The 17,935-nt window shown below is 38.1% G+C and overlaps 1 protein-coding gene across 4 annotated transcripts in view; it reads left to right on the top strand.

Moving 5' to 3' along the window:
• The window catches only part of LOC134848503 (multiple epidermal growth factor-like domains protein 8), a 33,551-nt gene extending 16,276 nt beyond the window's left edge, over window positions 1-17,275 (top strand). For all 4 annotated transcript variants that reach the window (XM_063865981.1, XM_063865979.1, XM_063865978.1 and 1 more), the window contains 6 exons: window positions 3,613-3,969; window positions 4,487-7,227; window positions 9,040-9,257; window positions 10,979-11,383; window positions 12,480-12,788; window positions 14,831-17,275. In XM_063865981.1, coding sequence (XP_063722051.1) covers window positions 3,613-3,969; window positions 4,487-7,227; window positions 9,040-9,257; window positions 10,979-11,383; window positions 12,480-12,788; window positions 14,831-16,573 — 5,773 coding nt within the window. In that variant the 3' untranslated portion in view covers window positions 16,574-17,275. The remainder of the gene's footprint in view (window positions 1-3,612; window positions 3,970-4,486; window positions 7,228-9,039; window positions 9,258-10,978; window positions 11,384-12,479; window positions 12,789-14,830) is intronic.
• Window positions 17,276-17,935: the final 660 nt, after the last annotated feature.

The following is a 17,935-nucleotide window of genomic DNA, read 5'->3' as shown; positions in this document are numbered from 1 at the left end:
AGGAACTTTCTATTTTTTCCAACCTAATTCGCAAATATTGTTGTGACTTTTGTTGCGACCAAGTCGCAAGTATTGTTGCGACTTAAAGCAACTTAGCTGCATCGAATTAGCTATACAAAATGATTGGCAATAAATTGAACCTTTACAGCTTTTTGATAACATGTGCTTTGACATTAGAATAGTTATAAGTTTACACAGTTGATGAATTTTTAATTCATCAAGTGAACCGAAGAAAGCTATTTGTTTCAAACAACATAACAAAAATAAAATCTCGATTTCAGAAATTTTCTAATATATCTCACTATTTTTTGAAATGCATAATTTATACACAGAGTGGCTTAATGATTTGCGATTCATTATATGCAAATTTATTACATGCAAAATTTATTACATGCATTACGTGAGACTCAAAATTGCTAGTTCACAGATTTTTGTGTTGGTGTGTGAGGGTTCGGATGAGAAGGAGACTTTTTTGTGTGCGTGTGTGTGTTCGGCATGAAGGGTTCATTTTTTGGCATGAAGGCTCTCTGCAAAGCGTGAAGGGTTTTGGCGCATCTGGTGTAGAGGTAAAACAATTGATCGAGACGGCAAAAATTTGCGGTTAGAATCCGGGCGGTTTTTGCAAACTAGAGCTTTTTGTGCTTTTTCAGACCATCGTCCGTCTGCTCAGTTCCCATAGCCCGTTTTTTTTGAAGGTTCAGCTTTCTCAAATTCGATTCCAGTCGTTCCGAAAATATCTTATATCGTTTCTATTGGTCGATTCGTCATACCATTAATTGCAAGTAGTGCGAAGCTCAGTTTCGCCTGTGTGTATAATAATTCCTTTTTTGAAGAGTCGATGAACGTAGTCCTAAAATTTGTCAAGTTCAAATTTACTTTTTCGCGGTTTTTTTTAATAAGTTCAGTTCATTTTTTTAAAAAGAAGGCAAGCTCTACAGTGAAAGTGTAAAGATCACAAGAAATGTTATCGACTATGGAACTAAATTAACAGATTTTAGCCGAATAAAAAATTTATCTGTAGATCCAGTTTTCTCAGATTGGTCATTTTCATTCAAAAAAGTGTCAATTATTAATTGTTCTAGAAATTCATGGAGCTTTAATGCCATCTATTTTTTCTTGGAAATTGGAAAGTTGAGATTTTTTTTCAAAAAAGAAGTCCATTTTATGCGTTCAATGACTCTGTTCCATTTGTCTGTTAGCTATCTTTTAAAAATACTGTTTCTCATTTTTGCTAGAAAACCTTCTGTTTGCAGTTTTTGAAATTTTTGCTGAGTCTTCTACATAATTTTTCATTATTTCTTATCTTCGATTAAACAAACGAACGGATGTGTTAATATCATGTACGTCATATTATGTACGTCATACGCATCTTTTGCTAACTGGCAGGAAAGGATCTGGAGTGATGGGGGGTTGGTTGGAGGGGTTTTCAAGGGGCTGGCGAAAATGTTGTTTACTTTTTTTAGGTGTACAAATTGATTTTTCGAGCTCTTCCAAAGCAGTAAAAAGATTCTTTTTCTAATCGAATGCCAAAGCACATGCTATCAAAAAGCCGTGAAGGTGCAACAAAAGGTGTATTACCGGTTGAAAAAAGTCCTATTTTTTACTACTCTCGCTAAAGCCCGCAAGTGTGAACAAATAGAGCCCATAAGGAATATCGTAGCCTCGAAAAATGTTTTGCAAAATGCTAAATTACTCCTGATACCAACGAAGTCATGTTAGTACTTTTCTGAATTTTCGGCTTTTATAAAGAAGTTTTAGGAATTTCGCTATACACAGAATAATTTAACATGCACCTTTCACTCCTATTAAAAAAACTCTGCTATGCACAGGTCAGCCTTTAGTGTACTCTACAAAACCTTGATCAAAATAGAGAAAAATTATTTAGAAAAATCCATGTTAACAACAATTGAAGAAGCATTTTGCAAAAAAATAGCAAGAAATGGCACAAAGGATGTTTACTGAAAAAGAACATAAAATTTTTCTTAAAAAACCAACAAAAAAAACGAAAGTTCTTAGAAAAACAAAAAGTCAGCCGACAACAGGATTCAAACCCCTTCTTCAACGGACCACAAAAGTTGGAGACAATCGGCTTCGCAATTGCTCCATAATACCTTGATGTCTTGCCTAGCAACACAATCGAATGGTTCGTACCAAATAGCAGTAGCGCTTTTAGAAGGTAAACGCCTCCTTCTATCACTTTTTTGACCCTGAGAGGAGGAGGAGTTTATCCTAAATCCGCTATTGCTAACTGGTAGAAACCATTCGATTGTGTTGCTAGGCAGGTCATCAAGGCGATATGGAGCAGTTGCGAAAGCGATTGACTCCATTTTTTGTAGTCCGTTCAAGAAGTAGTTTGAATCCTGTTGTCGGCTGAATTTTCGCTTTTCTAAGAAATTTTGTTAAATGTTTTACAGAACATTTGTTTTTTTTTCTAAATATCCTTTTTGCCGTTTCTAGCTATTTTTCGCGAAAGGCTGCTTCGCTTGTTGGAAACATGGATTTATCTAAATAATTTTTTATCTATTTTGGTCAAGGTTTTGTAGATTGCAATACGGGCTGGGCTGCTCATAGCATAGATTTTTAATAGAGGTGAAAGTGGCATGTTTACTTGTTCTGTGCATAGCGAGTTCCCTAAAACTTGTATATAGCAGCAGAAACTTCAAAAATGTATTACCATGAATTTGTTAGTATCAGGAGTGAATTTGGGGTTTCGCGAAATTTTTTTTCGAAATTGCGAAATTCCTTATGGGCTTGTGCGCTTTACCGAGCGTTGTGTAATAATACGACAGTTTTTTCCAACCTAAGTCGCAAAAATTGTTACCAATTTTTATGGCACACTTACGTCTTTTTGATTGCATGTGCTTTGGCATTCGATTAGAAATAGGTTAAAACAGTTGATGCATTTTTGTATCATCATATGAAACAAAAAAAGTTATTTGTTTTAAAGAACAGTTCAAAAAATAATACTAGATTTCTGAATCTTTCCAACTTAATCGCAATTTTTTGAAATGCAGAATTTATTCATAATTTGGCTTGATGCTTTCCGATTTTTTACATGCAAAGTTGGCGTGGATGCCTTCAGTTCTTTATATTCCAAATTATTACATGCAAAATTGAGTCTATTTGAATTTGGTGCCACTTTTGCTGTATATCGAATTTGCAAATTAATGTGCCAGTGTAAGGGAATTGTCAAGGGCCCGTGGCGCAGATGCTAGGAAAGGGGCCTTTAATTCTCCTGGCCGTCGGATCATTCGGCCACATCAAAAGTTTTATATTTCAAGGCTTTTTTTATCTTTTCTTATTTTTAGAGCTGTTTTTTTTTGTCGTTTTCTATTTAGTACCTCTGTGTTAAGAGTTTTGCTGGCCTCGAAGATGTTTTTTTTGCAAAAAAAAAATTGGAACTAGCATGCGGAAAATTGATAAAGCTGAGGAATTTTTTTAAATCTCAATTTATAAAATTAAGTGTTTTCAAGATGTTACGTATCATTGATGAAATTATGAAAAGAGGAATTGAAACTAGGAAAAAAACTCATGTTTCCCTTCCTTTGCTCTATACTGTTTTTTATTCTTAACATATCTGGTTGCCGTATTTGTGCATTCGATACTTTCTAGGTGTGAAAAACCTTGTGGACCTAACGGAAACTGCATCAAAAACGACACGACTGATGAACACACTTGCATTTGTGACAAAGGGTACTTCGGAAACCAGTGTCAGTTCGACTGTGGATGCAACAAGCGCAGTCACTGCAAGAGTAAGGGCAAATGTCTCAAATGCGACGAAGGATACACTGGAAAAGACTGCAGTTTGTGCATGGATGGCTTCTATAGGAACTCATCAAGTGAATGTACAGATTGTGAGTGTAATGGAAATGGCAATCCGAAAGAAGGCATTTGCAAGAAAGATACGGGCAAATGTGTGTGTATGAACAACACGGAAGGCGACCATTGCGAGAGGTGTAAATTGGACGGGTAAGAAACTGTTTTTTTCTTCTCTTTTTGTGAATATCATCTACCGCAGCGGAAATCTGGAAAAAAACCATAAGAATTAGCTAGACGAAGAGGTTTCAGCTGACTTGTTTATTAAACACAAAACGTGAAATAAAACAGTATCCCAAGACTGCGTCGTTTGTTTTAAGGAAATACTGAAATTTATTTATCATTGAGTGAATTCGCGCTCAAACATCAGAATCCACGGTTCCAAATTGAAACTTGGGACCATGTGAACAATCTCCCCCTTAATAGACCAAATGAACAATCTCCCCCTAAACTTAAATGGCAAACTCAGGACGTAAGACCTGCATGTACTATGCTCAAATCTGATTGGCTGAAAAAGTTACTTTTAACCAAATGAACTTTCTCCCACCCAAATAAATTGATTAAGGGGGGAGATAGTTCACTCGGTCCGAAACTTGAAAATTTTCGAATGATAAATTTAAGTAAGTTTATTTTATACCTTAATTTATATTTTTACGGTATTTTTTTTTAGGTTCTACTCGAGATCTCCGGATGACAAGCGATGTTACCGAGTGTGTGACAGCATGGCACAACTCCCGTTGCTAAAAGACCAACAACTAACCCAATACATAGGCTCGGAACAGGGTCCGTCGGCCGAAAATCCGGAACAAGTAGCGTGTATCTGGCTGATAAATTACGGAGAAGGAGCTAACAAGTCACCTGCGATTTCCAGCGGAACGAGACTGACGTTCGAAATTGTGGAACTTAACGTAGATTGCAGTCAGAACTTCGTGTATGTTTATGAAAACACGCCTTCATTTCTTTCCGGGGATGGAGGAACGGGCGACAGTTCTATGAACAGCGACAGCAATCAACGAGATAAACTGTTGGGAGCGTTTTGTGGCAAGTCCTCGCCCTTGTCCGGTCATACACGAGTAATAGAGTCCGAAACTACGATCACTGTAATTTTCAAGGCCAATGTAACAGATGGCAATCAGTTTTTCACGGCCAAGATTACAAAACACGATAAGCCATGTGTCGGAAATTGGATCAACCGAGGTGGTGACGACGCATGTGAATGTCCGTCTAATATGACGGGATGGAATTGTGACCTGCCAAGTTGTCCAAACAACTGTTCAATTGAAAGAAAGCAAGGCGCTTGTGTTGTGGGAGATGACGACAAGTATTTCTGCAGCTGTAAGAAAGACTTCACTGGTCGAGATTGCTCTCAGAAAATAACGCATCAAAGTAAACCTCAGTTTACAATTTTACTCCCAGGAGCGTTTGGACGAGAAGCGAAGTACGGTAGACACGGACATACAATAGTAGTCGATAAAAGTCAGAAGTATCTTTACATTATTGGAGGCAGAAATTTCGCCAATAGTCCGGTTGATATGATTAAATATTCGATCGACGAGAATAAATTAACGACTGTAAGAACAGAATTCTTGATTATTCCATACAGAGGATACTATCATACAAGTGCGATCACAGATAGCGATACTGTCTATGTTTTTGGGGGTCTCCAACAAATGGACCATAAAGGTTCTAGAACATTCTGGCATTTCATACCTGATGCCAAAGCGCAAAATGACAAACTGAAGATGTCACCTGTGTCCAAAGACGATTACCCGGCATACTCCGAGCCAGGTCATAGCTGGATTCCTACTGTTGCTCAACATACGATGAATTATGTTAAAATTCATAACCAGAGTAACCCGTCGAAGAAAGTTGAGTTGCTTGTCATTATTGGAGGCTACAGTCCGGAACATGGTTTCAACAATTATACGTTGCAGTACGACATTGAGAAAAAAGCGTGGTCGGCAGTTCCGACTGCGGGATCGACACCCATAGGAATTTTCGGACATACGACTGTCTACTACGAACCGTTCAAAACGTTTTACGTATACGGTGGTTTTGTTTACTGGAGGAATTCGGTTGTGATGTCGAATGAGCTCTATGCATTGACATACAGTGAGTTCAACGACGGGTCTGACAGCAGTAAAGAACCGGCAAAATGGAGTGTCGTGTACCCCAAAGATAATTTGTTCTACAGATTACCAGCTATTGTGTTCCATCAAGCAGTAATAGTATCTGACTACATGGTTGTTCTCGGAGGGCGAACGGATCAAAAAGATTTCACGAATGAAGTTATGATTTACGTGATTAAGTGCAACACATGGTTACTGGAGCGCCATTCATTCTCAAACTCCGTGTTCGGGAAACTCAGGTTCGAACCTGTGATCGGACACTCAGCGGTGGCGATTGGATCTGATATTTACATATACGGAGGCTTCAATGGTGTCACTTTCCAATCAATGCACAAGCTTTCAATGCCGGACGACATCTGTAATTTACAACATGGAACCAACAAAGCAGATTGCGAGAGACTTCCAGGATGTACTTATTGTGAAGCCATAAAACCCTCGCCTGATGAATGCGGAGGCTTCGGCTCCTGTTGTTTGAACAGTACGACTTACACGCGAAAGGGCTCACTTATTTGTGTTTCCCGTTCACGTTATGGAGCCAATAACGACGAATGCTGGGTCGATGCGGATGCAAGAAATTACTTCCCATCGTTGCCGCGGAAATTCAGGGCCTCGTGTTCCCAACACAGAACATGTGAACAATGTGTCTCCGATTTTCTAGAGGATCAAGGCCACATAAGCTCGCGCGAACAATGTCAATGGTGCGATACTCAAAATTCATGTAAACGAAAAGGCGAAGCTTGTGATGCTAAGAATCCTTCTGCCGATCACAATGTAATTTATGAGCCGCGGTCTTGCTCGAAGTGGAACATGTGCCTGGCGTCGGACTGTGGCAAGTGCACCGTGTCTTCGGCATGTTTCTGGAGCCGAATGTTTCAGAACCAAATACAGAGTTCGGTGATTAAGATGGATCCACACTCAAATTTTGACTGGGGTTGTTACCCTCTTATTATTCAAAAATTAGCGGTGAATATAGAACAAACTTGCCCGGCTCCATGCCATTCGTACGAGAATTGCTCGTCGTGTTTGAACTCGGGAGGCGCGGACGGCGGGCGGAAAGAATGCTACTGGGCTCAAGGGCTAAACGAGTGTATCAGCCCGACGTTTGCTGCGATTCAATGTGCAGCGGGAGAGTGCGGTCGTGTGGTGCGACATTCAACCGAGGGCTGCCCAAAACTCTGCGAAGATCAGAGAAAATGCTCTTCGTGTAAAAAGATGACTCACTGTGGATGGTGCTCATTGCAAAGTGGTCGCCAAGAGTATGGAATGGGCGCTTGCTGGGAAGGTTAGAATTACCCGTTCTCTAAGTGTTAATAAGTAAAAATCAGATTACTTATTTTGCCTATCTTTATTCCCAATTATGACTGCCCAAATCCTTTTGGTTTTCGAGATATGGCGTTTTTTTATAACTTTTTCAATTTTTTTTTTCAAAAATTTGGATTTGAAAAAAATTAACAGAACTTGAAATTCTTCACCCTATGGTGGGCCGATTTCAAGTTGCACTCAAGATTTGCTAATCTGGCCTCCAAATATGATTGTTCAAATCCTTCTGGTTCCCGAAATGTGGGGTTTTTTATGGTTCTTTCATTTATTCAAAAAACTGAGAAAATGCTCGAAGGTTTCAATCTTTGGTGGGGCGCTGTCAGGGTAAGCTATAAAATTGAAAATCTGGCCTCCAAATTTGACTGTTCAATACCTTTTGCTTTCCGAATGTCGTTTATGAATTTTTTTCATTGTTTTTTCAAAAAGCTTATTTGAAAAACAGAATCTGAAAGTTTCAATCTTTTGGAGGGCAGCTATGGGGTTGCAAATTCGACCTCCAATAATGATGACTTAAACCCTTTTGGTTTCGAGATCGTTTTCTATGGTTTTTTTTTCATTTTATTTTAAAATAACTTGAAAGCTTCAACTCTGTAATGCGCTGCTGTCAGAGTACCTTCTGGAATTGCAAAACTGGCCTCCAAATATGACTGGTCAAATCCTTTTTGTTTCAAGATTTGGTTTTTTTTTGAAATTAAACGAAAACCTAGATTGAAAAATGAAGTTCTCAACACTTTAATGGGGGTGATTTTAAAGTACTCCCAAAGTTTGCAGGAGTAGCCTCCAAATTTGTCTGCTAACGTACAATTATTATAACTGATGTTATTCCCAAGAGCTACAGATATGTCCTCCAATAATGACTGCGCAATTTCTTTTGGTTTCCGAGAAATAGAAAACCCTGATGGTTGGGTACAGTTAAATTTAACGGTTGCATTGTTGTTTTTTTTTAATATATTTTAATAAGCTCCTTTCTTATTCAACAATCAGTTCAAAGCACCGTTGGCACGAGTCATGCGCTAGTTATTTTTTGTTACATTTGATCGTTTTCATTTGCTAATATTACAGTGTTCTGGAAAGTTTGTATAGTTGTATTTTCAGAACTCATTAAGTGTATAAGAACAGCATGACTTTCATTTATTTAGGTCTTCAGGGAGTTTTAGTTCGTTTTTTTTTCAGGAAAAAATCTAAAAAATTTCTTCTTGCTCAAATTTTAATTTTCGTTATTTCTGCGATTCGCAGATGATCTGTAAATAGTCTGTTTCTCTTAACTCCGCATTCCAGACTGAGTTATTTTGTTGAGCGAAGGTCTTTTGTGCGACAGAAGTTCGTTTTTTTGTCGTCTAGAACTTTCACTTGGTAATTTTTTTCTAAGGTTGTTACTTCATTTCCTTTGTTAAATGAAGGCAAACTCCACTATCGATCAGCAAAAGTGCAAATGTCACGAAAAAGGTGAATGAACTCTTGTTTCATACATGGACTTAATTTTTATGCATTCCCAGCAAAATAAAAAAAAATCCTAACGATCCAGTTTTCTCTAATGGGGATAATTTGACGAAAAAGTGCTATCATGAAAAGTATTTGAAATGCAAAGAGCTTTACTAACTTGTGAAGTATGTTTATATCCCCTAATGACTTTGGCTGAGGCAAAGATCTTCATTTGAAAATAATTTTACTTTCTACTGCGGCAAATTCTTGTAATCTATTGCTTTTAATTTGTTTTTCTTACTGTTAAAACGAACAGAAAAGTTAAGAAAGGTGGAATGATGTTGTGTTTAAGGTGGAATAAATGGACCCAGACAACAGCGCTGTACATCGGACAGTGTGATTAGCCACCTGTTGAGTCGTCCGGCGGAGGAGCAGACTTTGGACCACTACGAACTGTTCGCTCTCAGGGGCCACGCCTGGTCGCACACCGACTGTCCACCTGAGAATGAGTGCAAGAACCACCACCATGACTGTGACAGTAAGACTGAGAGATGCGAGGACAAGGAAGAGGTGAGAATTGCTTTTACAAAAGTAGTTCAGAAGCTCAATAGTTCCGCAAGTTGTCTTGTCGACAAGAGTTGTGTGATTTTATTAGTTAGTTTTTTCAGTTGTTTCAAGACAATAATACCCCCCGCCCCCTCAGTAATTCGACCCCCTGCCGACCCAAAGGGTCCCCCTTTTGTATTATTTTGATATATATATATATATATATTTTTTTTTTTTTGGTGGGGACCCTAAAAATATGGCGGCGCAGAAAGTTTTGTCAAAATAGGGTCTTTTCAGTGATTTATGAGAGCTCAGAAAAGCGTTTTGGTCGACCTAATTTTAAAAAAGTCGTCAAAATGTTCGACTTTTTTTTTGAGAAAATCCTAGATCCGCCCCTGCAGCAGGGTGCTGATAATTTTAAAATTGAACTGCTCATAAAACGTGTCTCAGAATTCTGAACATCTACGAAACGGTTCAATTTAAAATTATCAGAACCCTGCCCCTTCCATGATAAAAAGAAAGGTTTTAATTTGCGTTTTTGTCTTGAAATAAATATTAAAAAAAACTAACTAATAAAAGCTTGACACCCACATCTTAGAATTGTTGTTTTTGCTGTACGCAGTTTTCATTGTAACTGCTTTTATTGTTTAAGAGTCGGTGAAAGTAGTTCAGACTCTTATATAGATCGCGATGATTTTCTGTTTTTTTTTTTTTCAGGAAAAGTCTTCAAATTTGTTCAGGCTCCAATTTATTTTTTCGAGGTTTGACTTTTAATTTTTTTGAAGGTCTTTTGATTTTGTGACTTTTGATTTCTTGAAAACTGTAAAGCTCACGAAAAAATGTGATCGACTTTTAGTTTCAAAGGTGTTTCCCCAGAAAAATGAAAGTTTAAGTTATTGATCCAGATTGCTCAAATTGGGTTAATTTTATCAAAAAAAGATCCAACCATAAATTGTCTAGAAGTTCAAAGAGCTTTAAGTGAATCTATTTTTCTTTGAAATTGGAAAGTCCAGATTTTTTCAAAAATCAAGTCATTTTTTTCCTGTTTACTTGCGTTCATTGACTCCGTTTCAACTGTCTGTTGACTATGTTTTGATTTACTCCAACAATTTGTAATTTTACTAGACTGACTTTATAAACTTTCCTTTTTTTCCGCTTAAAAACTTCGTTTGCCCAAATAATTTCGGGTTATATTTTATCGGCTTAGTGGCCTAATTTTGGGTCGTTTCAATTGAACAGTTTTTCTGCTCTCCTCCGGATCGCAAATAATGCTAAAAATCTTAGATATAAATTTGTAGTTCAAACTTTTTCATGACAAAAGTTTTGTTTTCGGTTCGCCGGGAATTTATGGGCTGTTGCCGCTCGGTATGTTTTATTGTTTTTGGACTACCTGTTTTTACGTTTCATTTTTTTTGTTCTTTTTGGCTCTCCTTTCTTTCCATTCCTGTCTGCTAGCTTGAATGCTATTTTTATGTGCTATCGCAAGTGGTGCGAAGCTCCGCTTCGCCTCTTTGCTAGAAACTGTTCAGAAGAAAGCAATATTTCTTTCGGTTTCTTTGAGTTTTTTGCCATTTTTTTAACATTGTTGGCGACGGTTAACCAATAAATGCTCATTTTGACAGCGGAAATCAAATTTTAAAGAATTTTATGTAAAAAGTCAAACTCAGTGTTAGACCGGTAAGAGAGCTCAAGGTCATCGATATTGCCAACAATTGGCATTGACTTTAAAACGGGAATATTTTTAGGGCTTCGAATGTGTGTGCAAAGACGATTACCTGATCAACGATAAAACAGGAAAATGTGAGCCTCAGTGCAAACCTCCCTGTTCCAAAAATGGAAAGTGCGTTGAGCCGAATGAGTGCAAGTGCGACTTGGGCTATAAAGGAGCCCAGTGCGAAACAAGCTGTGCATGTCATGGTCACAGTGTATGTTCAAATGATCTCTACAAACCATGTCTGAATTGTCAGCACAACACTGGAGGAACAAATTGTGAGAAATGTGTGAGGAAATACTACGGAAATGCGACTTCGCCTTCATCGAATGCTTGTAAAAAGTGTTCCTCCTTATGCAATGGCAAATCGGACTATTGTATCAACAGAGCGATGTATGAAAAGAAGTTCAGTCATTTGACAAACAACGAGGACTTAATGGTATGTTGAAGGCTGCAGACAAATTTTATCTCCAGAATTAATACAAGAGATATCGAATATTGAAAATTTTATAAAATATTGTTATACAGATTACATGATAGTTAACGTATTGTCGTGTACAGGGGCGGATTTAGGGGGGGGGCAATATATACTAACTTTGAGGGGGTGCGCGCGCCAAAAAAAACGCAAAATTTTTCAAAAAGTGCCCAAAAACGGCTTTTTTGACTGTTTTTTAAAAAATTTGCCTGCGGTGCAGAAAATTTTGCCAAAATAGGGGCAAAACAGTGCTTTATGAGAGCTCGAAAAATCAATTTGGTCGACCTAAAAAAAAGGTCAAAATTTTGGAAAATTTTTTGAAAATCCGCCCCCCCCCCCCCCCCCTCGAGAAAATCCTAGATCCGCCCCTGGTCGTGTATGTAGTCTATCGATGGATTTTTTGCGAATGAGCGCATTTAATGGCAATTAGATGATCATCGATAAGCTTCTTTATAAATTTCTATTTTGTGACAAGGAAATCATCACTATTATCAGGGGCGGATCTCGGATTTTCTCGAGGGGGGAGGAGGCGGATTTAAAAAATTTTGTCGATCTTTTTTTGAGGTCTTCCAAACTGATTTTCCGAGCTCCCAATGCACTATGAAGACCTTGTTTTGGCCAAATTTTTGCGCCGCAGGCAAAATTTTGAAAAAAAAACAAACCAAAAAAGGCGTTTTTAGGCACTTTTTGGAAAATTTTGACCAAAAAATTGCGTTTTTTGGGCGCGCGCTCCCCCCTCGGAATTAATATACATTAGCGCCTTTTGAACTTTTTAGGGTCCGTCAGCCAAAAATGGATATCTCAAAATAGTACAAAGGGGGGACCCTTTTGGTCGGCAGGGGGTCGAATCCCTAAGGAAGGGGGGCGCCCCTCCCCCCTAAATCCGCCCCTGACTCTTGTATTACCTCTTCCTGCAAAGTTGATCAAAATATTTTTCTGTGGATTATTATATACGTAAATAAGGAAGTTGAAATTGTTTTTCTCTAGTTTAGCCAAGTTTGGAATATTGAGATACATTTTTTGTGCTCAATTGTTGACCAGGGTTCTTTTTTGTTCGCAGAGTACTTTCGACGACTTGATCATGCACGGTCCAGAAGCGAACGAATCGAACACGAGCAATCTGATCTGCATAATGTGCCAAAACCACACGGCAGGAGACTTGTGCGAGAAGTGTAAGCCAGGCTACTACAAGCATCCAGGTACCAATGAGTGTGTTCCCTGTCAATGTAATGGACACGCGATCGGAAACCTGTGCGATCCAGAGACAGGTCTGGACTGCGACTGCCAAGGCAACACTCAGACTCCGGCTGAGTGCAAGTCCAATAGTATTGAAGAGAGACTTAGGAGTACATGTGCAGCATCACTACAAGTAAGCATACATAATGTTTTGATCACGAGGCCCTTGCAAAGTTTAAGATGTTTACTTTGGGATCGTGATTCGATCCGCTGCCATGGCTATGAAGGTGTTAGAGAAAAAACTCTCACTTGACCTCTAGCTTCAGGTCTACCCCATTCTGGCCAATTACGGCTGCAATAGTGGTACCACGTAAAAGTTCTATTAGACAAAAAACAGCCTTGTGTGGCATAAAAACTGTTTCGCTGAACTAAATATACTTCTGGAATGTGAGGAAATTATAGAAAACGGACCAACACAAGCTTGATAGCAGTTTATAGCGCCTCTGCTATTCGCAGAATTCGAATTTATCATTTTAAACTTAGAGATGTAGCTCCAGTGCTGTCCATGGCGAAACACAATATATTAGACTGTACTGCGTCAAAATTTATTGCCAGATTGTATTCGCCAATATTATTAAACGCTTTTTAAGAGTCATGCACGTAGTGAATACTCTGAAATAGATCTTGATGATTTTTCGTTTGAATTTTTTTGGGGAAAAGTTAAAACTTGTCCACGGTCAATTTTTTTTGCGGTTTGACTTAGGAAGTTCAGCAAAGTCCACTATCGAACACAAAAGTGTAAAGGTCGCGAAAAACAGGAGTGACTTTTAGTTTCGAAAGTGGAATTTAATTTTCAGATTTTGCAGCAGAATAAAAACATTATCTATTGATACAATTTTCTAAAACTGAGTTAATTATATCAAAAAAAGTGCTAATCATAAATTGTTCTACAAATAAAAAGAACTGTAAGGCCATCTGGTTTTTTCTTTCTAATTCGAAAGTTTGTGTTTCGAAATTTGCGAAATTTTTTCAAGAAAGTTAGCGTTTTTTATGTTTAGGACTTGCTGATTTTTTTTGTTTTTTTTTCAGGAAAAAGTCTTAAATTATTGATGCACTTGGATATAATGCACTTTTTGAGTGCAATTTAAATTCGTCTTCTGAAAGTGACGTAAATAGCACTCTCCAAATACGACCGTGGAAATGGCGTGAAAAAAAAACGTGAACGATTTCTAGTTTCGAGAAAAACGTGAACGATTTGTTTTCAAGAATTCCCAGCAGAAAAAAACTATCTATTGATCCAGTTTTCTCAAGTTGGGTTCATGTTATCAAAAAGCACCAATCATAAATTAATCTAGAAATTGAAAGAGCTTAAAAGGCATCATTTTTTTTCTTCAAAATTCTAAAGTTTTGATTTTTTCAAGAATGTCTGTTTTTTTTTATGTTTACTTGCGTTCACTACTCTTTTCCAATCTTCGATTGGCAATATTTTTAAAAGTTGAAACTTTCTCAATTCATTTTCAGGATCAATGTTTAGATCAATTCATTTTCAGGATCAAATTCTATTCAGTGATTCGATAGACTTTATTTTATCAGATCTTTTATACAAGCAAACCCTCTGTTATACTACAAGTTTCTCCAACATAACTGAGCGAATTCTCCAACATAACTTTGTTTGAGAGAATTCATTGCTAACTGGTGTATACTATTAGTAAGCTATAAATAGCCAAGACAGCAAGTCGACATGGTACAGTTGAGAAGGTCATTGAGTCATAATATTCATAAATCTATGAAAGGTTTTGGCACCCTGTCTAAGCGTAGTCCGTTTCTCTTATTTCCCCACATTCCACACAGTTCTTTGTTGAGCGATGCTCTTTTTAGGGACTCAAGGTCGCTTTTTTGCGTCTAGAATTTTCACTTGGTACCACTAATGCAGCCGAAGTCGGTCAGGCTGCAGTAGACATCAGCATGTGGGTCCTCATACACTATCATTGCCATGGCAGGGGATCAGTTATACGATCTGACAATCGCGAAGTGAATGTCTTAACACTGTGCTCACGTGTTGTATGCTATAGGTCCATCTAGAGGTGGTTTGAATCCTTAAGTCTCAATTATTCCAATTTTAGAAAAAATTATGGTTGTGCAAACTGCTCACTCAGCCAATTAGGATAATTGATTCGCGTAACTTATTGCGTTTTCTGTATTGCGTTTTCTGCGTTAATATTGATTTTATTATAGTGCTCCATTTGCGAAAAACCTATGGTGGAGATTGCTTTCAAGTACAAGGGTGAACCTGCAAATGGAAGGCAATGCTACAGAGAGCTCAAATGCTGGACAAATACGTTCATGCTCACAACGACGCACATTATTTATGACAACGTTGTAGATCAAACAATTGGTCTGAAAGTGGGTGAAGCCACTTTTTTCTTCGTCGACCCGGAAGTGAAAACGGGACGTCAAATGCACCGCGTGGTACTCGAGATCAGTCAGGGATCTGTGGATTTGTACGTATCAGATGACTACAGAATGGTTAAAAAGGACCAGTCGAATGAATTGTCGCCTATCATGCTCTACGATGCCAATGGTTATCTGATACCGCCGCGAAAGCGAAGACCGAGAACTACACCATCGCCAGGTCAAGTTACAGCTACTAGGATCCCACCGGCGTCAAGTTCATCTGAAATTGTCCACTACGCCAAACGACAAAGAAGATTGGCCAACAATAAGCCCGAATTTACGGCGCAGTTAGTGGAAGGCACCAATGACACAGTAGAACTAAATAATAACCAAAAACTACTCGAGAGTCTAACGAAGCGACAAAGTATGTATGTCATGAACGCACAGTTTAATGCAGAGAAAAAAGCAATGTATGTTAATTTGAGACCAAATAAGACTATCCTGATAGCTGAGAATATTACGGGAAGGTTTGAAGTTCTACTACCAGTGAATGAAAATAACCGAAATTCGGTCACTGGCGTGAAGAAAAAACAGTACTACTTTGGCATTCACAATCCGGCCGAAGTGAATGGCGTTAAAAGAACGGATCTAGCTTCTGGAATTATTTACCAAGTCCAATCAGAAACGAGACTTCCGATACCTGCTGTAATATCCTTTATAATTTATTTTTTCGCCTGTGCGGCTTCTATGATTCTTCTGTTTATAAAATGCTACACTGTTTTGATTGGAGATGACAACCAGAATCTGGCCCAAAATAGCGAAAAGGAGTCATCATGTCCGACTGTTCAGATTGATTTCCACTTCAAGTCCCAAATTGACCCTTTGCCTGACCAGTTCGACAGTAAAAAGGCGGACTTGAAAACAAGGTACTTGAGTCTTCCGAGTAAAAATACCCAGAAAAAGAATAATTTGAGAAATATCCAGATGCTTGGTCGGCAATTGTACTGCGCTAAGACTCTCTGCTACCAGCCATTCAGAGACAAAAACAAGGCACCGATGACGGTGATGTTTGAAACGCCTTCCAGCTCAGGGGGTCAGAAGTTTTTCTTCGGAACAGCGATTGTCCAGTGCAAGTCTAAAAAGAACCCCGAAATCATCCCGACAACCCCGCAGTCCAACGGTGCCTTAAACCACCCAAGTATTGTGTTCCAGACGCAGAGAAGCGACAGCTCTTTTATGGGATCTGAAAGCCAGGTTAATGCGAACGCCAACTGCTCGACGTTGCCAAACAGGAACCTGCATCGAAGCTCCGGATCCATCTCAAATAACTTCTACTTGGAGAAACCAAATTCCAATTTTGGAAGTTTATCGAGAGGAGTTGATCCGCGAATGAACCGCTTCCAAATTTATGGGGGCCATAATATGGTTCCGAGGTCCGGATCTATGGCAACTACAGTGCCAATGGACGCTTCGGCTACCAGCACGATAAACAGAAGTTCGCTGCAAAGAAACAGCATGACGAGGAGCCAAACGTTTTCCCAACGACAAACGAACTTGTCGCCAACGACCACATCGATTATTTAGCCTAAAAGACTCCTTGATCGATTATTTAGCCTGAAAGACTCTTTGATATCAAAACTTACCGTGAAAGATGTTCATGTCGTGCATAGAAGTAAGGACCCCAACGCCCTAAATAAATCACACACTATCATTTCTTTGATAATTGCCTTCTTTCATACGCTAGTTCACATCCACTAAATCAAAAGTTCAACTGAGTTCACGCTAAATTTTGGAAAATTCTATCTATGCTATTTTTGTATCGTTCAAGTCTTTTCGTAAGCACACTTCAATTTAAAAATGCGTCCGATTAGATTCGGATTTGTAATTTATTTAACAGCCATTGTTAAGAACTATTTCATTGTTTTTCTTTGATTATTGATAATTATACTGAAATCGCGAACATGATAAAATCTTCTAGATTATTCTTCGCGGATTTTACATCTCAGATCCATGATTCGAATGTGTGTTGTAACGACAACGAAATAATGACAACCTTGAATTAGTAGAAATTCTTGTAAGTTAGTTAATTAGTTATATCATAAATAATCTTCAAGGAAAATGACATTCTGTTTCGTGATTATAAAACTTTGTGTTGAGAGTAATAAAAGCCGAATTATCTATTAGTAAAAAATTTATCATGATCACTTGGAGAGTTTATACACGAGAGATTAATTTGATATTTTTGTTTTTCTCTACAGTTTAGATAGTTCGTTTTGTGAATTGAAGTTTTCGGAGACTTTTTTCAAAGCAAGCAGCATTTCAGGTTGTAAATTCTATATTTCAAGTGATTGGTTATGAATGGCCATCGCTTGAGGAAGTGCCATATTACACGACCACCGTTTGAAATGTAAAGCTAACTCAAGTCATTCTTTTCGGTGAAACTAAATTTTGGATTTCAGAAAAAATCAAAGGGGGGGGGGGGGGGGACTGGAAAAGAGCCTAAATTTTAATGATCCTCAATTTCTAAGTATCAAGCATTGAAATTCATGTACTTATTTATATAGTGTCTTAAGATAAGGATCGATGTGAATTTCACTTTAAAATGACGTTTTTTTACTTTTGATTTGTTTTTAAGTTCAGTTCATTTCCTTTGTTAAAAGGAAGGCAAACTCCGCTGTCGGTCAGCGAAAGTTTAAAGGTCACGAAAAACGTCATCAACTTCTAATTTCGAAAGTGGATTGATGTTTGATTTTTTCCAACGGTCTGTTGGCTAAGTTGGTTCGTTTTTTTTCTAGGGAATAAGTTCGATTTTTTTTTAATTTCTGTTTTCAATACAATTTGTTTTGCTAAGTGGAAGTCTTATAACGCTCTCGAATATCAGGGATCAAATGACAGAATAGACTTTGATGTTGAGAGTTAGCAGCACAATATAAAAAATTATCAATT

This window comes from Symsagittifera roscoffensis, chromosome 6, assembly GCF_963678635.1.
Source record: "Symsagittifera roscoffensis chromosome 6, txSymRosc1.1, whole genome shotgun sequence".
NCBI lineage: Eukaryota > Metazoa > Xenacoelomorpha > Acoela > Convolutidae > Symsagittifera > Symsagittifera roscoffensis.
This window is presented reverse-complemented; position numbering and strand designations above follow the sequence as displayed.